The sequence below is a fragment of the Eutrigla gurnardus genome (assembly GCF_963514095.1).
Source record: "Eutrigla gurnardus genome assembly, chromosome: 1".
Taxonomy (NCBI): domain Eukaryota; kingdom Metazoa; phylum Chordata; class Actinopteri; order Perciformes; family Triglidae; genus Eutrigla; species Eutrigla gurnardus.
The window spans coordinates 13,990,119-14,010,025 of record NC_139915.1 but is presented as its reverse complement, the minus strand read 5'-3'; the positions used below and the strand labels follow the sequence as shown (position 1 = coordinate 14,010,025).

The following is a 19,907-nucleotide window of genomic DNA, read 5'->3' as shown; positions in this document are numbered from 1 at the left end:
TCCGAGAGGATGAGTTTCCGTTACGCGTGCCATCCGCCTTTGATCTGACGTCAGATGTGACGGGACAATCTATATAGATATAAATTCACGTGTTGATTCAATTAGTTGCATTAAATAGTGTTTGTTGTGATTATTTATTGCATTTAAATGTGCCTGGAACTGTGGAAACCTGCCTGTGAGGTCTCGGTGAAGTGTGCGCACTGCGCGCAGGTCAGCCAAACTTCCACTCCGCCAGCTGTAATTCGCCTTGAATGAATGGACTTTATTTGCGCCTTGTGCCTTACGCCAAGAGTAGACTAGGTTGGAGCTGGCGGGCTTTCGGCGAAGTCTCGGCAAGGTTTTTTGCCACGAAACTTCCGCTGCACCAAGCTGAATCTGTGACGCCTCCCCCTGCTGCGCCGCCACACCCATCTTGGCGCAGGCGGTCCACCAAACTGCCAAACTGACCGTGTGTAAGGCTGCGCGGGTCGAAACTTGCATTACGCCGGCTCCGCCACCCTGCGCCGTCCTGTGCTGCGCCGCCCTGTGCTGCGCCACGAAACTAGGGCCCAATGTGTTCATGTGGACACTCACAGCATCCATAGAGCCTGTTGAGCCTGGCGATGTCGGTGCTACTCATCTCCTTAGCATTGCCAAAGGAAACGTTGGAGTTGGGGATGGGGAGCATGGTGGGCTGGTTGTTCTTGGAGAAGGCGTACCTGCAAGAGGAAACAGAGCAGTTAGACTGATCCACAGCACACCCTCCCACATATGAAGACACACTGCAGGGCCGAAGTGAAGCCAGATCTCCTCACTTGTGGTACTGCATAACAGAGTTGTAATCGTAGGCAGTTCCCTGGTTGAGGGTGGCAATCTTCCTGAAGTTGTGCTCCATTCCTAGAAGAACAAAACAACAACAAGACTCACATTAGTTAACATCAGAGTTGCATTTGTGTGGTTTGAATTCACTCTGTGGACAGAAAGGAGTCCAGCTGCTGCAGAAAGATCCCAATAAGCTGCAGAGCGCCACGGTTTGGTTTCATAGTCAGAAAACTTCAGCGAGCTTCGTTTTCATGTCGGCTCTGTGTGATGTTCAGGCTCTTTTTGTCCACTAGGGGGCTCCAGAGACCAACTGTACTTAGACTGAAAACAAGAAGAGAAGAGCCACAACTTTTCTTCCCAAATACAGTCATATGCTTGACATTTTCTTGTTGATGTAAACATGATCACTGATGGTCCTGATGAGAACAAGGATTTGGGGAACGTGGACCCGAGACGCTGTTAGATCGAGTGTCCATCTAAAGCACAGGACTACAAGCAAAGATGACAGGATTTAGCCTTTTCCTGATCTTTGGACAAACATGTTTTCAGTCTACTGGTAGTCTTCTTCAAGTAGATTCAGTGTTTGTGGTTAATGAGCAGAATCACGGCAGATGAGCTGAAAAGCACAAGTGTCTAAAATCAATATTCCTGCCTGTGTGTAAGGTTGTATTGTGTGTTTGTTCAATGAAATGTTAACCATTAGGCCTGCATGCTTTTTTAAGGGGGAAACACATAATATCAGTGTCTCTTGTCTGAATGGACGTGTCTACAGTTTAGTGGCTCTCCTCTCTGAATAATAACCAGCATCCTCACCAGACTGGACGTTCTGCAGCAGGACTTTGATGTGGTTGTCCCTGTCAGTGCGGGTCTGTTCATGGTTGAAGCCCAGAGCGTGGAGCAGCTCATGCTGGACGGTGCCGTGGTAAAGACATCCACGACGGGCCAGAGACACCACCTGCTTCCCACCACGACGGCCGACGAAGGAGTAGCAGCTGGACAGGATCAGAGACGAGTTGAACAACACTGAAGTGGGAGAAACGCTTCCAGCTCAAGCTGCTCCACAAGCTCACTTTCTTACCCCTCCTTGGACTCGATGCTCAGGTAGTCGCGGTCGCTGCTTCTGCTGGGCCTGAAGCGGATACAGGAGAAGGAAGAGAAGGACTCCAGTCCACGGGTGATAATGGCCTTCTCACGGGAGGCTGGTGGGACCACAACACACAACACTCAGCGTTCACCAGGAAGAACACGCTACCATACTGACCCCAATATTTCATAGCTTTTCTGGAAATGACCATTATGTATTCATAACATCAGATATTGTGTTTCAATGGAATGAAAGGACAGCTCCTATGGTTGTTGCATTTGTTAGTTGTAATGTTGCTATTTATATTGATTTAGGGTCATTGAGCCCTGGAAGTGTTTAGCAAGTCTTCGAGGAGTTTCATGGCTCTTAACATGTTTTGTTACTGCAGAGGAAGAAATAAATAACTGATGAGTTCAAACTAATTATTTGGTTTCATGAGTCTTTACTGTGTTTGACCCAGAGACTGAACATAAGACGTGAACATCAGTTCTGAAGCCTCGAGTTCTGCATTTTGACCGGCGCCATCTTGTTCCTGGTCTTGCAACCAGAAGTGACATGAGAGGGTGGAGCTAAGTCACATGGCCTGTTGCATCTTGTCTGTTGTTGTTAAGGCCTGATTATGCTTCCGTGTAGTGATCACGCAACGGCCACGCAACGGCCACGCAGTTGCTGGGAGACCGTGATGGTTCTGCATTGGGTTTACGTGTCGAAATGCAATTCAATGCCACACCGGTAAAGGGCGCTATGTTTTTTGTAAAGACTGACCGACCGACTGAGACTCTTGACGTATATATCGTCGTTAGCCTCGTTATAGCCTATTTGTTTACTTTCTGGCTTTAAACATCCACTATTTTTCAGAACTTGGTGTTTTATTTCTTTGTGCAAAAGCGACAAGGTGAAAACAATAAAACGAGGTGCAAACAATAAAAGTAGCCTTTTAAAAGTTTAAATGGCGGTGTTTATGAGTGGAAACCGGATAGCGGTCTCCAGCGGATGTAGTTAGCGGACCAATCACAGCCAATGCCGCTGCGTTGGTGTTGCGTTGCGTTGGTGTTGCGTCGCCTCGACGCGCGTCTAGGATTTTTGGGAGGTGCACGTCAGGCCCTTGCGTTGGACGTAAGGGGGGTCCGCAAGGACGTAAGGGGTCCGCAAGCCCCCTTGCGTTGTGTCGACGCGGAAACATAACTTGGGCTTTAGTGTGTCTGTCTGCCCCTCAAATTTAATATGAAGGTGTTGTATGTATGTTAATTTGTTTTTATGTTTTCTGTTATCTGCCTAGGGACAATAGACGAAAACTAGCCATTGTGCTAACTCTAGCATTCAAAAATACTTTCCCTATTAAATAAACAAATAAATTAAAAGTTAGTCCAACCGAAAGCTCGACGAAAATGTTACAATTAACTTTGATGAGCTGAAAACACACTGTGAAAGGGTTAAAGAGTTTTAAGACAAAAACTCAGACAACATCCTGACTGGGAGGAGTCGGCCCCCCGATGGCCAACAGAGAGAATGCAAGTTTAAGGTATTTCAGCTTCTGCGTCACTCTTCAGACACGGAGGTTAGAGGTTGGAAAACCGACTCAGTCAACAAACTCCTCGGTCAGACCGTCATCTCTAACAGAGTTTGCCACCTGCTTTTTCTTTGGCTGTATGTTGTTTTGGTTGTTCATGTGCTTTTGAAGTTTTGAGACATTCATGTCATGACTCTAGGAGACTCGAATGCAATTATTATCAATGAGCTCCCTGTTAATAAGCAGCAAACTGTCTGTTTGATTCTGGTACATGAACAGTTCTCTGCTCAGTCTCACTCTCAAACCTTCAGTCTAGTTGCTGCGTTGACAGTGAAAGCCTGCTGAGTCTGGACAGAGTATATGTGGGTTCCAGACCTCTGTGTGACACTTACAGAAGTGATTGGTGATGTAATAAGGAACGTAGACCTTCCCATCAGTGAACTTTCCCCACTTGCAGCCTCGGCTGGTGCAGGGGTCGGCGTTCCTCTCGGCCTCACTGTTGATGGCGATGTCTCCTTCAATCAGGATGGGGCCATCGTTGGAACGGACTGAAACACATTATGCAGCCACTCAAACACCTGCTGAACTGCTACTAATAGAAGAGGAAAGTCTAAATGTCAAGACGGTGAGTGCAGCAGCTCACTCACTCAGATTCCTGTTGGCTCTCTCCAGCAGCTCAGAGACAGAAAGCTCCCCTGAGTCCTCCTTGGAAATGTCCTCTGCACAGGGACATCAACAACAAGTGCACTTAGTGTGAGTCTCAATACTGTGCATGTGGTACGATAGGTCTGATCATTAGAATAGAAGACATACCTGCCTGCAGGTTCAGTGTGGGATGAAAGGAGGGAAAAAAAAAAAAATTAGAAATAAAACCATGTGACTAGAAATTACAGTTATAACTGTTAGAAGTACAAAAAGCATCATCGAAGCTGAAGCTTTGGAGATAAACTTCACTGTGTGACACCATATCATCTTCTGTTAGGAATTGCAACTCAAAATTAGCTGCTCAGAAACTCAACCGAGGTTTAACTAAACGCTCAAATGAACCTCCCAACCGAGTCTGAAAGTGGAGGAGATGAGCAGCTTCACAGGAGAGAGAGACAGGAGATGAGTTTCAACATGCAACTTGATATCCTACGACCAACACGACCAATGAGCAGAGGTCGTCGACTGTTCCTCTTTCACTGTGATCCTACCTCGTTGTCGGCCCAGCAGCAGGCAGACAGCAGCAGCAGAGCCACAGCTGAGAAGCTGAATACAGAAATTCGAGCCATCCTAGCAGACCTGCAGGACACAGACAGGAATCACAGACAGCCTCCAGTCAGAGGACAAGATAGACAACAGACAATCTTCACACACTGAAAGAAAGTGCACACTCCTCCATTGCTTGGTGCTGCAGATATTTGAAGCTGAACTCACCTTGGATCCTCTGTGTGGACTTGTGCAGCTGAGGTTTCACTCCAGCTTTTTATACATGTTCAACTGTGTCTGCAAGTTCAGATATGGACTCAGAATGCCATCAGCTGAACTCACAGGCTTATCAGTCACATAAGGTTCAGACACATATGCAGCCTGTAACTTTTCAATACTGCTGTGGGTGTGAAAAAGCACATGTGTTGCATTTACTATCATACGACACAAAACACAGAAGAAAATTCACTGCTGCTATTGCAGTCTACCTGGAAATTATGAATGAAATGATGTACCGTCTCTCTAAGTATGTATGTTGGTTAAGCTGGCAGCACAACCATGCAGAGGTAAAAAATAAAATGTGTCCACCTCATGGACATAAAGAGGATGGACAAAATAAAAGAAGCACTATACAATCAGAAGTGATGTCCCATTCAGTGAAGATCTGCATTTGAAGATCATGTCCCATTTCAAAGACTCCTTCAAATGTGGCCTTCTTTTACCGAATTCAGAGGATCCAACCAATGGATCCTTCATGGTCCAATTTACAGATTGGAAGATTTCAATCAACATGGTGTCTACAAGCAGATCAGAGGGAAATGCAGCAGAATAAACTCTCTCAGTCTGAAATATATCATGAAGCATACCCTCCGTCTTTAGATAAAATAAAAAGGATAAAATATGATCTCAGATAATATATATATATAATCACATAATGTTAGTTACCTCTTCTATGCTCTTTCTTGTCAACCACTGCTGGTTGCTAGACAACGGGAGTGGCTATGGGACAGCTGGTGATGCAAACAGGAAATGTTCTGTGGACCAGATCGTCTCATTTCAAAGGCTGCCTCCTCTGAAGGATGCAGACGCTGAATTGGGAAACAACTTATCTAATCTCAATTACAGAATGACTACAATTTGCCATATGGTGGCGTGAACTCTCAGGGTTATATTTGTCCACGCTACATGCTTTCACAACCAGAACAGTAAGGTACGTATGATCACCTGTGTGTGTTTATCAAACAGCTTCACTCAGCCCTGTTCATGAAGGCCACCGACGTGAGAACAGCAGAAAGTGACACTGCTGATGTTCAGCTGGTCGCCGTTGTCATGGTGAATGTTGGTGCAAGAATTTACAGGTTGATAAATGGAGCAAACAGACACATGCAGGAAGAAACATTTTCATTCATTTATTTGTATTCAATCAAGCTCACACACTGTAATTCATTAGATTACATTGGTGATAATGTCATTGGACACTTAATTTCTCATTAGGGCAGCACAAGCTAATTTCATCAGATTCTGTTTAAAAGACATTCACAAGATTTCTAGTTATGTTTGTAGATTAAATGATTTTCCTCTTCTCTTCTTGATTTCCTGTTGGAAAAGAAATTTAACTATTGAATGAATATATGTGAATGCGCACACAAACACACACATGTACAAGACTCTTTAAGTACTTTAAGGGTCAGTTGACCCCAAAATGGAAAACTACGTGCTGACGTGCTGATTAATCTATATTGTTTGGTGTGAGTTGCCTAGTATGGAGATATCGGCTGGATGGATCACTCATCTTATGGTGCCAAAAGTGCCAAAATAAATAATTTAACAGATAACAGATAATCCACTCTCCTCTTATCCAGGTCTTAATGTGATTTTTGAAAAGCAACATTGCTATTACTATTTGTTTTTGGCACTTTAAGTGCCACGAGCCAATATCGTCCCATTACATTTCACACTATATCCCTGGAAACATGTATGCACATTATTATACATATATGGTTGCGGTCTCTATCTGTCACTGTCTTAGAAAAATGCCCCAAAAAAACCAAGATTGATAATCTCTCAAATGTACTGAGAGGGAAAGTTCCATCTGAAGACAGAATGTACAGCTAAGTTCATCAAAATAGTATACTTACGTTATATCGCACTGAGGATAGCATGCACATAGCAAACTTTCATTATGAGAGATGATTTCTCTGCACAGGTTTCAGGTAAGGACTGGTCGAATCTGTTCTTTACGTATTGTTACAAAGCACGTGCACATTTGAATCTTCCTATTTCTGTCAGTACTGTTGGTAGATGGGTAGCCAGGGAGCAAGAAGGAACACACTGCACATAGAAACAAGTAAGATGTTGAATTTTTGAGATAATAAAGTCATGTGTTTAAATAGATACGTACTGCAGCGATAAAGGCGGTTCACCCGAAGGATGTCAATGCGACTCATCCGGGTGGCCCTACCAATGGCGACATTCGGGTTGGGGATGGGAATGATAGTCGGCTGCTCGTTCCTACTGAAAGCATACCTATGGTGCAAATACACAGTAGTGATTTAAACTGTGCCACTGAAATTATTATATATATATAAACCCCTCCATATATATAAATAATACATATAAAACAGTAATTCATAGGCTGTATCGTCGTCTTATACTGACACATTACCTTCCATAGTGCATGACAGAGCTGTAGTCATAGGGAGTGTTGAGGTTGATTGTGTCGCGCTTCCTGAAATTGTGCTCTCGTCCTGCAGAGGATCACACGGCTCAATCAGATTCAATGTCTCTGTTTTATTACTGTCAAAATGTCTGAAAATTGCAGTAAGTGCACAGAGTGAATAGTCTGGAAACTCCATGTCCCTTTTTTGTACACATAATCCTGATGAGCACACTAATCACACCCACAGCTCCTGCATACCTGCTGCAATGATATGATGAAGTCAAATCAAATTTTGATCTATTCACCACTAGCAACTTCAAAGCTTCAAAATTCACAAGAGGGGTATATACTGCCATATTTTATATCACGGAACAAAACATTAATATCAACCCCCATTTTACTTGTTGATATATTTTATAAAAAAAATGATCAGTAAAGTTCCATCTATATTCTTCATAATGCAAGTCTGTAACGTGACCCACCAGGCATAACGTTCTCCAGCAAGATGCGAACATTCTGGTCCCTGTCGGATCGGGTCTGTTCATGGTTGAAGCCCAGGGCATGCAGCATCTCGTGTTGGACGATCTGTGGGAAAACACAGCTCTGGCGTCTCAAAGACACTACCTGGCCTCGACCACGACGCCCAATAAACGAGAAGCACCTGAAAGAGAGCAGTAAATAAAAGTACTGAAACAGATGAAGAATATGCCACATTGCTTCCCTTGACCTGAGACACACCGTGTTTGATGAGTCAGGTGTAAGAGCCGAGCTGTAAATACTGGTCTATAGTGTATTCATGCCTATGTTAGCATTGTGGGGTCCATACCCTGAGCGTGACTGGATGTCCACAAAGTCGCATTGTCTGTTTAAAGGGGTGAATCGGATGCAGGTGGACTCAGCGAATGACCGCAGACCTTGGATGATGACATTTCTCTCTCTCGTGCCTTGACAGGAAAAAAAACAAACAAACATAGATTATAAGTATAGGTTCTATTGCTTTCATCTTCGCTCTGCCGTCGTATTAAAAGTTATTTTACTACCCTTTTTTAGATAATGGAAACAGTTACACTGCGGTCGAATTGTCTATTTTTCTTAGGAAGGTTCCTAACTGAAGAAGTAACCCGGAAGAAAACAAGTGGCCGCTGTGATAAGAGCCGTTTAAATTCTCTAAATGCAAAGGGAAGGAGCTCCAATGCTTCCTCTCCTTAAACATAGGATACAACGGACCTTCCTTTAAGAAAGGAAAGGAGATCACGCCAACCCACAATTCTTTGAACAAATACTTTCATGCAGACATACAGTATAGCAATTGGAATTGTGTTGATAAATGTGTGTGGACAGTGATCATAATTGAATGGTATTTTTTATTTATTTTAATCATGTTGCAAATGTTTGACAAAAACTAACTAAAACCACAAATGAAATGTAAATACAGCAAACGGTCAAACAGGAAGGAGGAGCTGCTGGAACTGAAGCCGGTCAGTGAACCAGCTGTTTATAGAACCAATGGGGAGAAGTGGACGACGCGCTTTTTGTTGTCCATTATTGGAGTTTGTCCACCGCAGACCCACGGCAATGACGTAGCTAAAGTTCGGTCGGATTCTCTGAGCACCGCGGACGTCTTTTCCTAAATCCTTCTGAGTTTTCCTTCCAACTTTCCTTAACCCTGTGATGTTTTCCCCCGAGGTGAAGGAAAAGGTGTTAGGAAAAGGTTAGGACCTAATTTTTTGACAATTCGACCGCAGCCTTAGACTTCCACGCAATCAGACTTCTTTTTGCAACCAGAGAAGTCGCCCCCCAATGATCAGTAGAGAGAATGCAGGTTTAAAACACATTTCAGAAGCAGAGGTTGTCGCCTGCCCTGTAGTCACATGATGACGCCCCCACAGGCTCACATGTGAAACCAGCCCCAGGTGTGGGCTTCACAGCCTTCGGTACTTACTGTATGTTCGGGCGATGCGGAAGGGGATGTAGACGTTGCCATCCGTGGCTTTAGGCCACAGGCAGCCTCGTGCTGTGCAGCGATCAGCGTTCTGTAGACCTGTTGGCACTGCTATGTCACCGAAGAGAACCAGAGGATCATCGAAGTTCTTTCCTGCAAAATGATTAAGAAAATGTTTTCATTGTTTTTAATGGTGCTGCATTTAATTGTCTTGATTTAACCACTGTGTATAACGCAGGGCAAATCTGGGTCTGAAAACATTTCTCATGAAATGTTAATGAATATTCTTGCGCTTCTGTGATTCAGCACTTTTGACCCAAATTATAGACTCACCAACCAGGCCAAATAATAAACATCCTGAGAAGTCAACGCTCCTTGATTTGATTTTAACAAATGTTCCGCAGAAATATAAAGCCATTGCTGTATTTGCAAATGATGTTAGCGATCACTGCATAATTGCTTGTGTGAGAGACACAAAGTTGCCAAAGTGTAAACCACGTATTATACTAAAGAGAAATTTTAAATTGTTCTGTGAACAAGCTTTTTTAAATGACCTTTATCTCTGTGATTGGACCAAAATAAATTTGATCCCAGAGCCCGAGATAGCATTGCAGTATTTTAAATCATTATTGTTAGACATTATAAATAAACATGCTCCTCTTAGAAAACACAAGATTAAAGGACGTGATAACCCGTGGTTCTCACAGCAACTGTCTGAACTAATTCATGAACGAGACCTTGCTTGGGCAACTGCAAGAAAATCCAAAAATAAGTCAGACTGGCAACATTTTAGGTACCTGAGAAACAAGTGTGTCTCCCAAATACGTAAAGCTAAAGCAGATTTTTATGTTAATGAAATATGTGATAGCACAAACAACCCTTCTAAATTCTGGAAGATGATTAAATCATTGTCTTCAGGCACAAGGGACACTGTACTTCCGAATACTTTAAAGTTGAATGATGAGATCATTACAGAAAAGAAAAGTATGTTAGATTCCTTAAACCAGCATTTTATATCTTCTGGTTTGTTGTTTGAGCAGGAAATGAAACAAGATATGAGTCAAGTGGATTACTCTCTGTCTGGTGAAAATGTACTTTGTGATTTTGATCTTGCTCTCATTACTAAAGAGGAGGTATACAATGCTCTCATTAAGTTAAATACCAAGAAATCCTCTGGTCCTGATGGGTTGGACCCATACTTCTTGAAAATTGCTGCTGAACATATTGCAGAACCTTTGACATATATTTTCAACTTGACTATAGAAACTGGAATAATTCCTAGTGTCTGGAAGTCAGCATATGTCACTCCTTTATTGAAGGGTGGTGACCGATCAAATCCTAATAATTATAGGCCGATATCAAAACTGTCTGCTTTAGCCAACGTTTTAGAAGGGCTTATAAGTGACCAGTTGAAAGATTTTCTGACAACAAATAGCATTTTAAATGAACTGCAGTCTGGTTTCAGAAAAAAGCACAGTACTGTCACTGCCACTATGAAAGTCTTAAACGATCTCATAAGTGCTATTGATTCTAAAGAATACTGTGCTGCATTGTTTTTAGATCTGTCAAAGGCTTTTGACACAGTTGACCACTTGGTCCTGTGCCAGAGACTGCGAGATATTGGAATGTCTTCAAAAGCTGTCATGTGGTTTGGAAACTACTTGAGCGGCAGAACACAAAGTGTTCAGGTTGATGGTGTATCCTCCAAACCTTTGTTGACTCAAAATGGTGTCCCCCAGGGGTCCATATTGGGTCCCATTTTATTTACTATTTATATAAATGTCTTGTGTCAAAATGTAAATGATGCCAAATTTCACTTTTATGCAGATGACACTATTTTGTACTGTTCTGCTTCATCATTAACAAGTGCCATACAAAAGCTACAATCTGCTTTTAATGTCGTTCAGAGTAATCTTAATCAATTAAGACTTGTGCTCAATTCTGACAAAACTAAATTGATGTGCTTTTCAAAATCAGGGAAGACAGATGATGCTTGTCAGATTGTTATACAAAATGAAAAAGTGATTGAACGAGTTTCAGTGTACAAGTACTTGGGATTTTACTTGGATGAAAATCTGTCTTTTAAATATCATATTGAGTGTCTTACAAAGAAACTCAGGGTTAAACTTGGTTTCTATTATAGAAACAAAAGTTGTTTCTCCTTTAATGCGAGAAAAAGACTGATTCAGGAAACTTTTGTATCAATACTTGACTATGGTGATATCTTATACATGCATGCAAATCTCTCCTCTCTGAAAATGCTGGATTCGGTGTATCATGCAGCATTAAGATTTGTAACAGATTTAGGTTTTCGTACTCATCACTGTAGTCTTTATGAGAGTGTTGGCTGGCCTTCTTTGTACAATCGTAGATGGGAACACTGGTATTGTTTTCTTTATAAGGCCGTCCTGTGTGACTTGCCTCCTTATTTGTGTTCTCTCTTGGTTCCTAAAGTCAACACCAGAAGCTGTCTTCTCAGGCACGATAGATTGATAATGTATACTATTCCTCGTACACGGACTGTCTTTGGGGAAAGTGCCTTCAAAGCATTCGCACCCTCGTCCTGGTATAAATTACAGAGTCATCTTAAATTGGATTATCTCCCAAGTATGGAAAATTTTAAAGCTAGTGTAGGAGCCAAATCGGTCATTTTCTTTGTTTTGTAATGTTGTACACATTTTGTGCCAGTAGGTGGAGATTTCTGTTCAGGTAATTGGCCTGAAGTGATAAATGTAGGTGGGTAATCAGTGCAGGTGCGCACGCTGAGGAACTCATACGGTTTTGAGCGTGCCATGCCGTGTTATGCCACAGAGAGAATGTGTTGTTGTGTTTAGTGAGTATTCGAGTCGGCTGTATAAATAAATTTGCAACAAAAAGAGAAGCTTTGACTGGACAGTTGCTGTGTCATGCACTTTGGCTACACCTGCATACACCTACACTTACATTGGCACGCGTAAAGCCCTTTAAACCGCAGCGTGCGTCGATAGTGACAAAGGGCCGCTATAGCTAGGATCAAGGACTATCTGACTACTGAATGCACATGTTCTCTCACCGAACGCAGCTGGTGATTATAATGTATTGATGCGATTTGCTGTTATTGTTTTAGCTGTTTTTATGTTTGTTTTGTTGATGTTGTCTAAATGTGGATGTACTGTGCTGCATTCTTGGCCAAGACCCCCTTGCAAAAGAGATTCTGAATCTCAATGGGATTATTCCTGGTTAAATAAAGGTTAAAGAAAAAAAGAAAATGTAAAATTATTAGTAATGTACATTTGCTGCTGGAATGATAATTCCAAATTATAAAGCAGTCGCAGTGTTAAACATACCAACGTTGACGTTGGCCTTCTGTAACAGCGTGGAGATGCTGTAATCTTCATCCTCATCAGTGTTGCCTGTGGCATGGAAACAGTTGGTATCAGTTGCATGATATATATATATATATATATATATCTTTACAGAATGTAATTGTCTGAGAAGTAGCCATATCTTACCAGAGTACTCCTCACTCTTCTCCAAAGAAGCCTGTGATAATACACAGTCAAAATAAAGTTGAATGGATATGGAGCCACTGAATTAAAGTTGTTTCCATGTAAATTCACACACAGTTCGAGCAGATATTTTACTTCAATTTGAGACTACTGTGGGCGGTGAAGTTCCAATAGAAATAGCATGTAAGGTAAAGAGGGGCACATTGTATTAGAAGGTAATGCAATCCAATACAAGTACAAAGTATAAAATGAAAGCCAAAATTCCATTTAGCTTTTTGCAGTTAACCAATTTATCTTTGTATAGTTTTCATGTCAATTCCCCACAATTAAATATAAAAGTTGCCCTACGCTGTACGTTGACTAGTAAGTCAATATTCTGCTGATTTGTGTATATCATGGACAAAACACTGACTTTGGAACTGTAATATTTCAGAATGTATCACATTTCATTTCAAATTGAGTTACAGAAAATGTTGTGTATTGATCTGCTGATGCTTACCTGAAGAGTAAACCTGGGGAGTGAGCAGAACAGCACAGCGGCCAGGAGGATCATGGCTGGAGATACACCGGCAGCAGCAGACCAAGAGAATGCAAGGGGGAAGAGAAGTGTTTCAATTTATATAGACAGAAACGACAGCCAAGACTTGTTGACAAATTCAGTCCAACTGGAACTGGCAGTTATTACATAAAACCCATTGTGGTTTGTGTAAGATTTTAGTTTTCTCCTGTTGGTTGGCTAGGAACAGATTACACATTTTAGCAGTTACCTGTCTGTCTCTACATGTCAGCCCTGTGATAGACTGGTTACCTGTCTGTCTCTACATGTCAGCCCTGTGATAGACTGGTTACCTGTCTGTCTCTACATGTCAGCCCTGTGATAGACTGGTTACCTGTCTGTCTCTACATGTCGGCCCTGTGATAGACTGGTTACCTGTCTGTCTCTAGATGTCGGCCCTGTGATAGACTGGTTACCTGTCTGTCTCTACATGTCAGCCCTGTGATAGACTGGTTACCTGTCTGTCTCTAGATGTCGGCCCTGTGATAGACTGGTTACCTGTCTGTCTCTACATGTCGGCCCTGTGATAGACTGGTTACCTGTCTGTCTCTACATGTCGGCCCTGTGATAGACTGGTTACCTGTCTGTCTCTACATGTCGGCCCTGTGATAGACTGGTTACCTGTCTGTCTCTACATGTCGGCCCTGTGATAGACTGGTTACCTGTCTGTCTCTACATGTCGGCCCTGTGATAGACTGGTTACCTGTCTGTCTCTACATGTCAGCCCTGTGATAGACTGGTTACCTGTCTGTCTCTACATGTCGGCCCTGTGATAGACTGGTTACCTGTCTGTCTCTACATGTCGGCCCTTTGATAGACTGGTTACCTGTCTGTCTCTACATGTCGGCCCTGTGATAGACTGGTTACCTGTCTGTCTCTACATGTCGGCCCTGTGATAGACTGGTTACCTGTCTGTCTCTACATGTCAGCCCTGTGATAGACTGGTTACCTGTCTGTCTCTACATGTCGGCCCTGTGATAGACTGGTTACCTGTCTGTCTCTACATGTCGGCCCTGTGATAGACTGGTTACCTGTCTGTCTCTACATGTCGGCCCTGTGATGGACTGGTTACCTGTCTGTCTCTACATGTCGGCCCTGTGATAGACTGGTGACCTGTCTGTACATGTCAGCCCTGTGATAGACTGGCATCCTGTTACCTGTCTGTCTCTACATGTCAGTCCTGTGATAGACCGGCATCCTGTCTGTCTCTACATGTCGGGCCTGTGATAGACTGGCGACCTGTCTGTCTCTACATGTCAGCCCTGTGATAGACTGGTTACCTGTCTGTCTCTACATGTCAGCCCTGTGATAGACTGGTTACCTGTCTGTATCTACATGTCAGCCCTGTGATAGACTGCTTACCTGTCTGTCTCTACATGTCGGGCCTGTGATAAACTGGTGACCTGTCTGTCTCTACATGTCAGCCCTGTGATAGACTGGTGACCTGTCTGTCTCTACATGTCAGCCCTGTGACAGACTGATGACCTGTCTGTCTCTACATGTCGGCCCTGTGATAGACTGGTTTATCGTTCAGGGTGTACCTTGCCTTCGCCCAATGACAGCTGGGATTGGCTACAGCCCACCCGCGACCCTGAATATAGGATAAGCGATAGACGATGGATTGATGGATGGATCTTTAAAGGCCGTTTTCTTTAAATGGGTTTTTTTCTCAGACTCTGAGCCGTAAATCGTCACTTATTACACATACATCCAGCAAACCTTAAACTTTCATTCCTTTTTAATGGCTGTTTTTCTTCTTCAAATTTCCCCTTTGTGAAAACCTTTGACTTATATGTCAACAAAATTAAACAAAAATTTTGAACCTGGCTATTACCAATGTTCAGATTTCTGTTCTGGAATGTGCAAATGAGCACAGATGTATTAAGATAATTATCCATTTGCATATTTACACTTTTTCTCATTCGCTTCGGTGCTTTTCTCAAATCAGAATGAAAATTCTCATAACTATTAGTTCAACCTCCACAACATTTAGCCATTTGTGCACATCATAGTAGCAATTTCTCCTTCCTCTGAACAAATTGCAAATGCTTTTAGACATGTATCAGTTGCTTTCATACAATTCTCTGCTGTTTTATAACATTGTCATTTGCTTGTGTCATGTCAGTCAAAATGAACTATACTTATGGATGCTGAATAGTCATTCCCAATACAACTAATGGTCTTCATTTCATTGCTTGAGTCATTACATACAAAATTGTTGAACTAGTTATCAAATTCTGTCAAGCAAATTTTATACCTTTCTTTACCATTTTTTCCTGGAAATGTCTCCTAAATTGAACAATTGCTCTCAGGTGAACTTCAGCTTTCAATCACAAGGAGGTGTGTGAAGTATTTGTTGTAACCAATGACAAGCCACTTGTTCACAGTCACTCAGGGATGAATCCCATGAACCCTCACTTGGCAAGCGTATATGAACTGAGCAGGACATACCGTGTACCATTTCTACAAAACAGAGGAAGAGGGAGAAGAGGCCAAATATATGGCAGATTCCTAATGAAATGAGGGTTACAGTTGTGGACCATGTTGTCAATCACGGCCTCTGGTCGGAGGGTGCAACCAAATGTTGGAAGAACCACTGTGAATTGAAGCTCTACCAAAAGGGTGTTTCTTATGTTTGTTCTAAATAAGTGACTGTAGTGTATTTTTTCTTTTGCACAATGCTGTAGAATTGCAGCGAGCATATAGTAAAAATGTGAAATGTACGTATTCAGTGTCTTGTACTCCCTTACTCCCCTAACTACAGCGATGTGTAACTTTACTGTAGTTTTCAAATGGCTGTACCAGTAGTGTATAGTGCTGTCTTGAGCATTTTCAGGTTGTGTCTCCGAGTTCTGACCTTTTTTTGTATTGGAAAACACTAAGAGAATAAACTGTCATAATGAAAACATGACAAAGCCATTTGACTATCTTGTTCATAACCGATGGTGTCAAGACTTCTCATTTTGATGACACTGGCAGTTTCATTGACATGAATACTTGCTTTTGAGGAATGGACTATCCATTTTGAGCAAGTGGCATGCTTTTGCAGGTTATCCACTAGGTTTTGCAGTTTGCACTAATTGTTTTGAGAAATGCACTAACTGCTGCGCAAATGTTACAGGTGATGTGAGAAAAGCACCAAAGCGACTGCGAAAAACTGTAATCATACATTTACAGAAAACTTGTAATACAAAACATAATTGTCTGAATGCAAGTAATTAATGGGGCCACATTCAAGGTGATATTAGTTGAAGGTTTTACCCTAAATACCTGTAGTTTCTAACCCTCAATTTGAATATCACAACATTAATAGCAGAAAGGCAGCACCTGGCTGCAAAACTGTATATAAACTGATATCGGTCAACCAGTCTCTCTCCCCACTGGTTTCAACCCTGTTTGCTTTTGTTACATTTACTTCATCATTACACTCATTTACGTTTTGTTATATAACATTAACTTCCTCTTGGTTATTTTAGACCCCACCCGAGGATGATTTTGTGGTTTATTGGGGGATCGGGTCCTCTGATGCCAAGCTGGTCCAACTAGCCCCCCTTATCTCCAGGGGCCAGTCTGATGTGGTCCTGCCATTCAGCTATTGGTAGGATGGGGATAGATAGGCAGGCAGGCAGGCAGGCAAGCAGGCAGGCAGGCAGACAGACAGACAGACAGACAGACAGACACAAAGGAAGTATATTGGTGATATTTAGGGCTGTGAGTAGAATACAAGAAGCAAATCATGTACTGAGACTTTAGAGGTCAGAGTTAGAGGTCAGAGGAGAATGCCTCTCAACCTTGGCTTACACAACACCTCTGTGGTTAATATCAGAGTTGCAGAGTTGCAGAAGCGTTTTTGTGTTAACAAGACTTCTCCAAAGTGTGGGCACAGTTGCAATATGTCTGTGGTTTCCACACAGTCTTGTAAAATCGTACAAAAACTTGAATAAAGCAATGCAATGAGGGAAAAAGGATTGAATGTAAAGAAGACACACATTCAATGTTGTCAGTAAAGCAGCGTGTGATAAAAAATGAAAGATGACAAAATGACATTCGGTACAAATGTAAATCAATATATGCAATATTTGATTGAACTAAACATACACATCACACAAATTAAATTCTGAAAACAACTAACTAAAGAAAAAACAACTAAAACTAACTTTAAAAAATCAGTGAGAGACAGAAAATGAAATATTGTAGAATAGTATGAGCTTATAACAGGTGACTTATTGTGGAAAAATAATAAACACTTTTATTATAATTAAATTCTGACAATTAATTGTTTCAGTTGTGGACGTTGTGCTGCAACGAAGACATTTCTAAAGAGACTCAACCGAGGTTTAACTAAACGCTCAAATGAACCTCCCAACCGAGTCTCTGTGAATGTGGAGAAGATAAGCAGCTTCATCGGAGAGACAGGAGCAGAGTTTCAACATGCACCTTGATATCCTCTGCAAATGCTGAGATGCAACACGACCAATGAGCAGAGGCCGTCGGCTGTTCCTCTTTCACTGTGATCCTACCTCGTTGTCGGCCCAGCAGCAGGCAGACAGCAGCAGCAGAGCCACAGCTGAGAAGCTGAATACAGATATGCGAGCCATCCTAGCAGACCTGCAGGACACAGACAGGAATTACAGACAGCCTCCAGTCAGAGGACAAGATACACAACAGACAATCTTCACACACTGAAAGAAAGTGCACGCATCTCCATTGCTTGGTGCTGCAGATATTTGCAGCTGAACTCACCTTGGATTCTCTGTGTGGACTTGTGCAGCTGAGGTTTCACTCCAGCTTTTTTATACATGTTCAACTGTGTCTGCAAGTTCAGATATGGACTCAGAACGCCATAAGCTGAACTCACAGGCTTATCAGTCACATATGGTTCAGACACATAGGCAGCCTGTAACATTTCAATAATGCTGTGGGTGTGAAAAAGGACATGTGTTGCATTTACTATCATACTACACAAAACACAGAAGAAAATTCACTGCTGCGTCGATTGGTTCTCATCACTTGCTATATTTCCGTGGATTGTATTAATTTAAGACTGGGTTGCTATGGCAGTCTGCCTGGAAATTATGAATGAAATTATTATTATGCACAGTCTCTCTAAGTATGTATGTTGGTTAAGCTGGCAACACATCCATGCAGAGGTGGCTCCTCCTACTTCCGCGGTGCTAATTTGTTTGGGGAAATATATATACCAGTCGTACCGACAAGTCGGCTTTATGCTGCTCTTGTTGTTAGTGATGGGCAAAGGGAAGCTTAGAAACAGTTTGAAGCGCTTTCAGTATGTGTTGAAGCCTTGAAACGAATATGAAACCTGACTCTACAGTGGCATCTAGTGGCCACTTCTGTGAACTACATGCTCTGGCCAAAGAAAACTCCTAATAATGTGCCACTATGAAATGAGCCGGTCTTAGGTTTCCTTAATTTAAGTAGAATACAGGTTGAATTAAAGAAACATTATTAAAAATACATAAATGACACATTGTTATATGCAATACAATAATCAAAGAATAATATTTGGTCAGCTCTTTTTGAGCTGAGTCTGTTTCTTCTCCTGCTTTAAAAAAAAATCCTTTCACAGGGTACACTTATTGCAGGGACACTTAAAAATGTCTTAGTCAGTTGGTACAAATTAGGGAAGACATATGGAAGTAATTCTGTACCATCAGAGTTTGAATATGAATTTCTAAGATTGAATTTTTTCAGTATCAAAATCAGACTTTGAATTTTAAAAACCATCAAATTTCTAGCAATGAATTTTTTTTTTGTCTCTGAATTTGAAAAAAATTCAGTGTAAAAAAATTCAATGTCAAAAAATTCAGTCTAAAAAAATTCAACATCTCAAAAAATTCAACATCTCAAAAAATTCAACATCTCAAAAAATTCAACATCTCAAAAAATTCAACGTCAAAAAATTAAGTGTCAAAAGAACCAGAATCAACATCCGGGTCACCAGGGAGAAGCAATCGATCCCTGTCTCAATTCAGCAAACGTCCAGCCAATCATGTTACGCTTGGTCGTCTGACTTCTGAAATTTTTTGGATAATGGCGGACGAATGCGGTGATTCTGGCGACAGCCAGCAACAAACCGCGTACACATGTAAGTATACTGTAACACGATTTTTATGTTTTCAGCTGACTTTTAAATCGTATTCATAATGAACGTTACTTTATTGTTGTTGGAATTGTACGTCAACGTTACGAATCGAAGGTCCTGCTTGCCGGTTAGCCTACAGAGGGTAATTTACCATAGAGTATAGCGAGCGTAAGCGAAGCGGCAAATGTGCCGTTTTTACCGACGTTAACTAAGAAGATAGTGCTTATCTTAAAACGTGGTTATATATTTACTAACAGTGATTAATAACGCTGCGCATCGTTCGTTAAAGGGTGGAGGGAACGATGAGGAGACGTTCACCGGCAGGAGGAATGCTGCTGTGAGAGGCTTCACATAAGAACATGTATTTTAATGTTGTAATTCTCATAAGCAGGGCTCCATTTAAGTTCTGCTGTTGCATATTTAGCTACTCAATGATATAAGGTTGAACACCAGCGTACATAGATGGGACATGTACTGCTCTCCTGAGATGTCTACCTGAAAGGTTCTGTTGAACAGTTATTTTAGTCGGGCTGTAACACATTTCTACGTGCTGATCTTCATATAGGATGTTTA

General features: G+C 41.8%; 2 protein-coding genes across 2 annotated transcripts in view; both read right to left on the bottom strand.

Annotated features, from left to right (window-relative positions):
• Positions 1 to 541: 541 nt before the first annotated feature.
• The window catches only part of LOC311010990 (hatching enzyme 1.2-like), a gene marked incomplete at its 3' end in the record, with an annotated part of 32,764 nt that continues 13,398 nt past the window's right edge, over positions 542 to 19,907 (bottom strand). Inside the window, exons 6-8 of the mRNA XM_084005670.1 lie at positions 1,615 to 1,793; positions 795 to 876; positions 542 to 698 (exon numbers count right to left, since the gene is read on the bottom strand). Of these exons, the coding sequence (XP_083861796.1) occupies positions 542 to 698; positions 795 to 876; positions 1,615 to 1,793 (418 nt within the window). The remainder of the gene's footprint in view (positions 699 to 794; positions 877 to 1,614; positions 1,794 to 19,907) is intronic.
• LOC311013306 (high choriolytic enzyme 1-like) lies at positions 5,981 to 13,250 on the bottom strand. The gene is made up of 10 exons (XM_084009353.1): positions 13,175 to 13,250; positions 12,679 to 12,709; positions 12,514 to 12,579; positions 9,188 to 9,340; positions 8,072 to 8,189; positions 7,728 to 7,906; positions 7,252 to 7,333; positions 6,988 to 7,112; positions 6,725 to 6,816; positions 5,981 to 6,182 (listed from the first exon to the last, which is right to left on the bottom strand). Exons 1-9 carry the CDS (start codon positions 13,226 to 13,228, stop codon positions 6,767 to 6,769), a joined length of 858 nt encoding a protein of 285 aa, XP_083865479.1. The 5' UTR covers positions 13,229 to 13,250; the 3' UTR covers positions 5,981 to 6,182; positions 6,725 to 6,766.

Bases quoted from the DNA above. Each gene is read 5' to 3' on its own strand.
- LOC311013306 (XM_084009353.1), bottom strand. From the start codon at position 13,228: ATGATCCTCCTGGCCGCTGTGCTGTTCTGCTCACTCCCCAGGTTTACT. The intron at 8,190-9,187 runs GTAAGTACCGAA...TTTCCTGTCAAG, and splicing joins CCGCATCGCCCGAACATACA to GCACGAGAGAGAGAAATGTC. The intron at 7,113-7,251 runs GTAATGTGTCAG...TTTGCACCATAG, and splicing joins TCTGTCATGCACTATGGAAG to GTATGCTTTCAGTAGGAACG.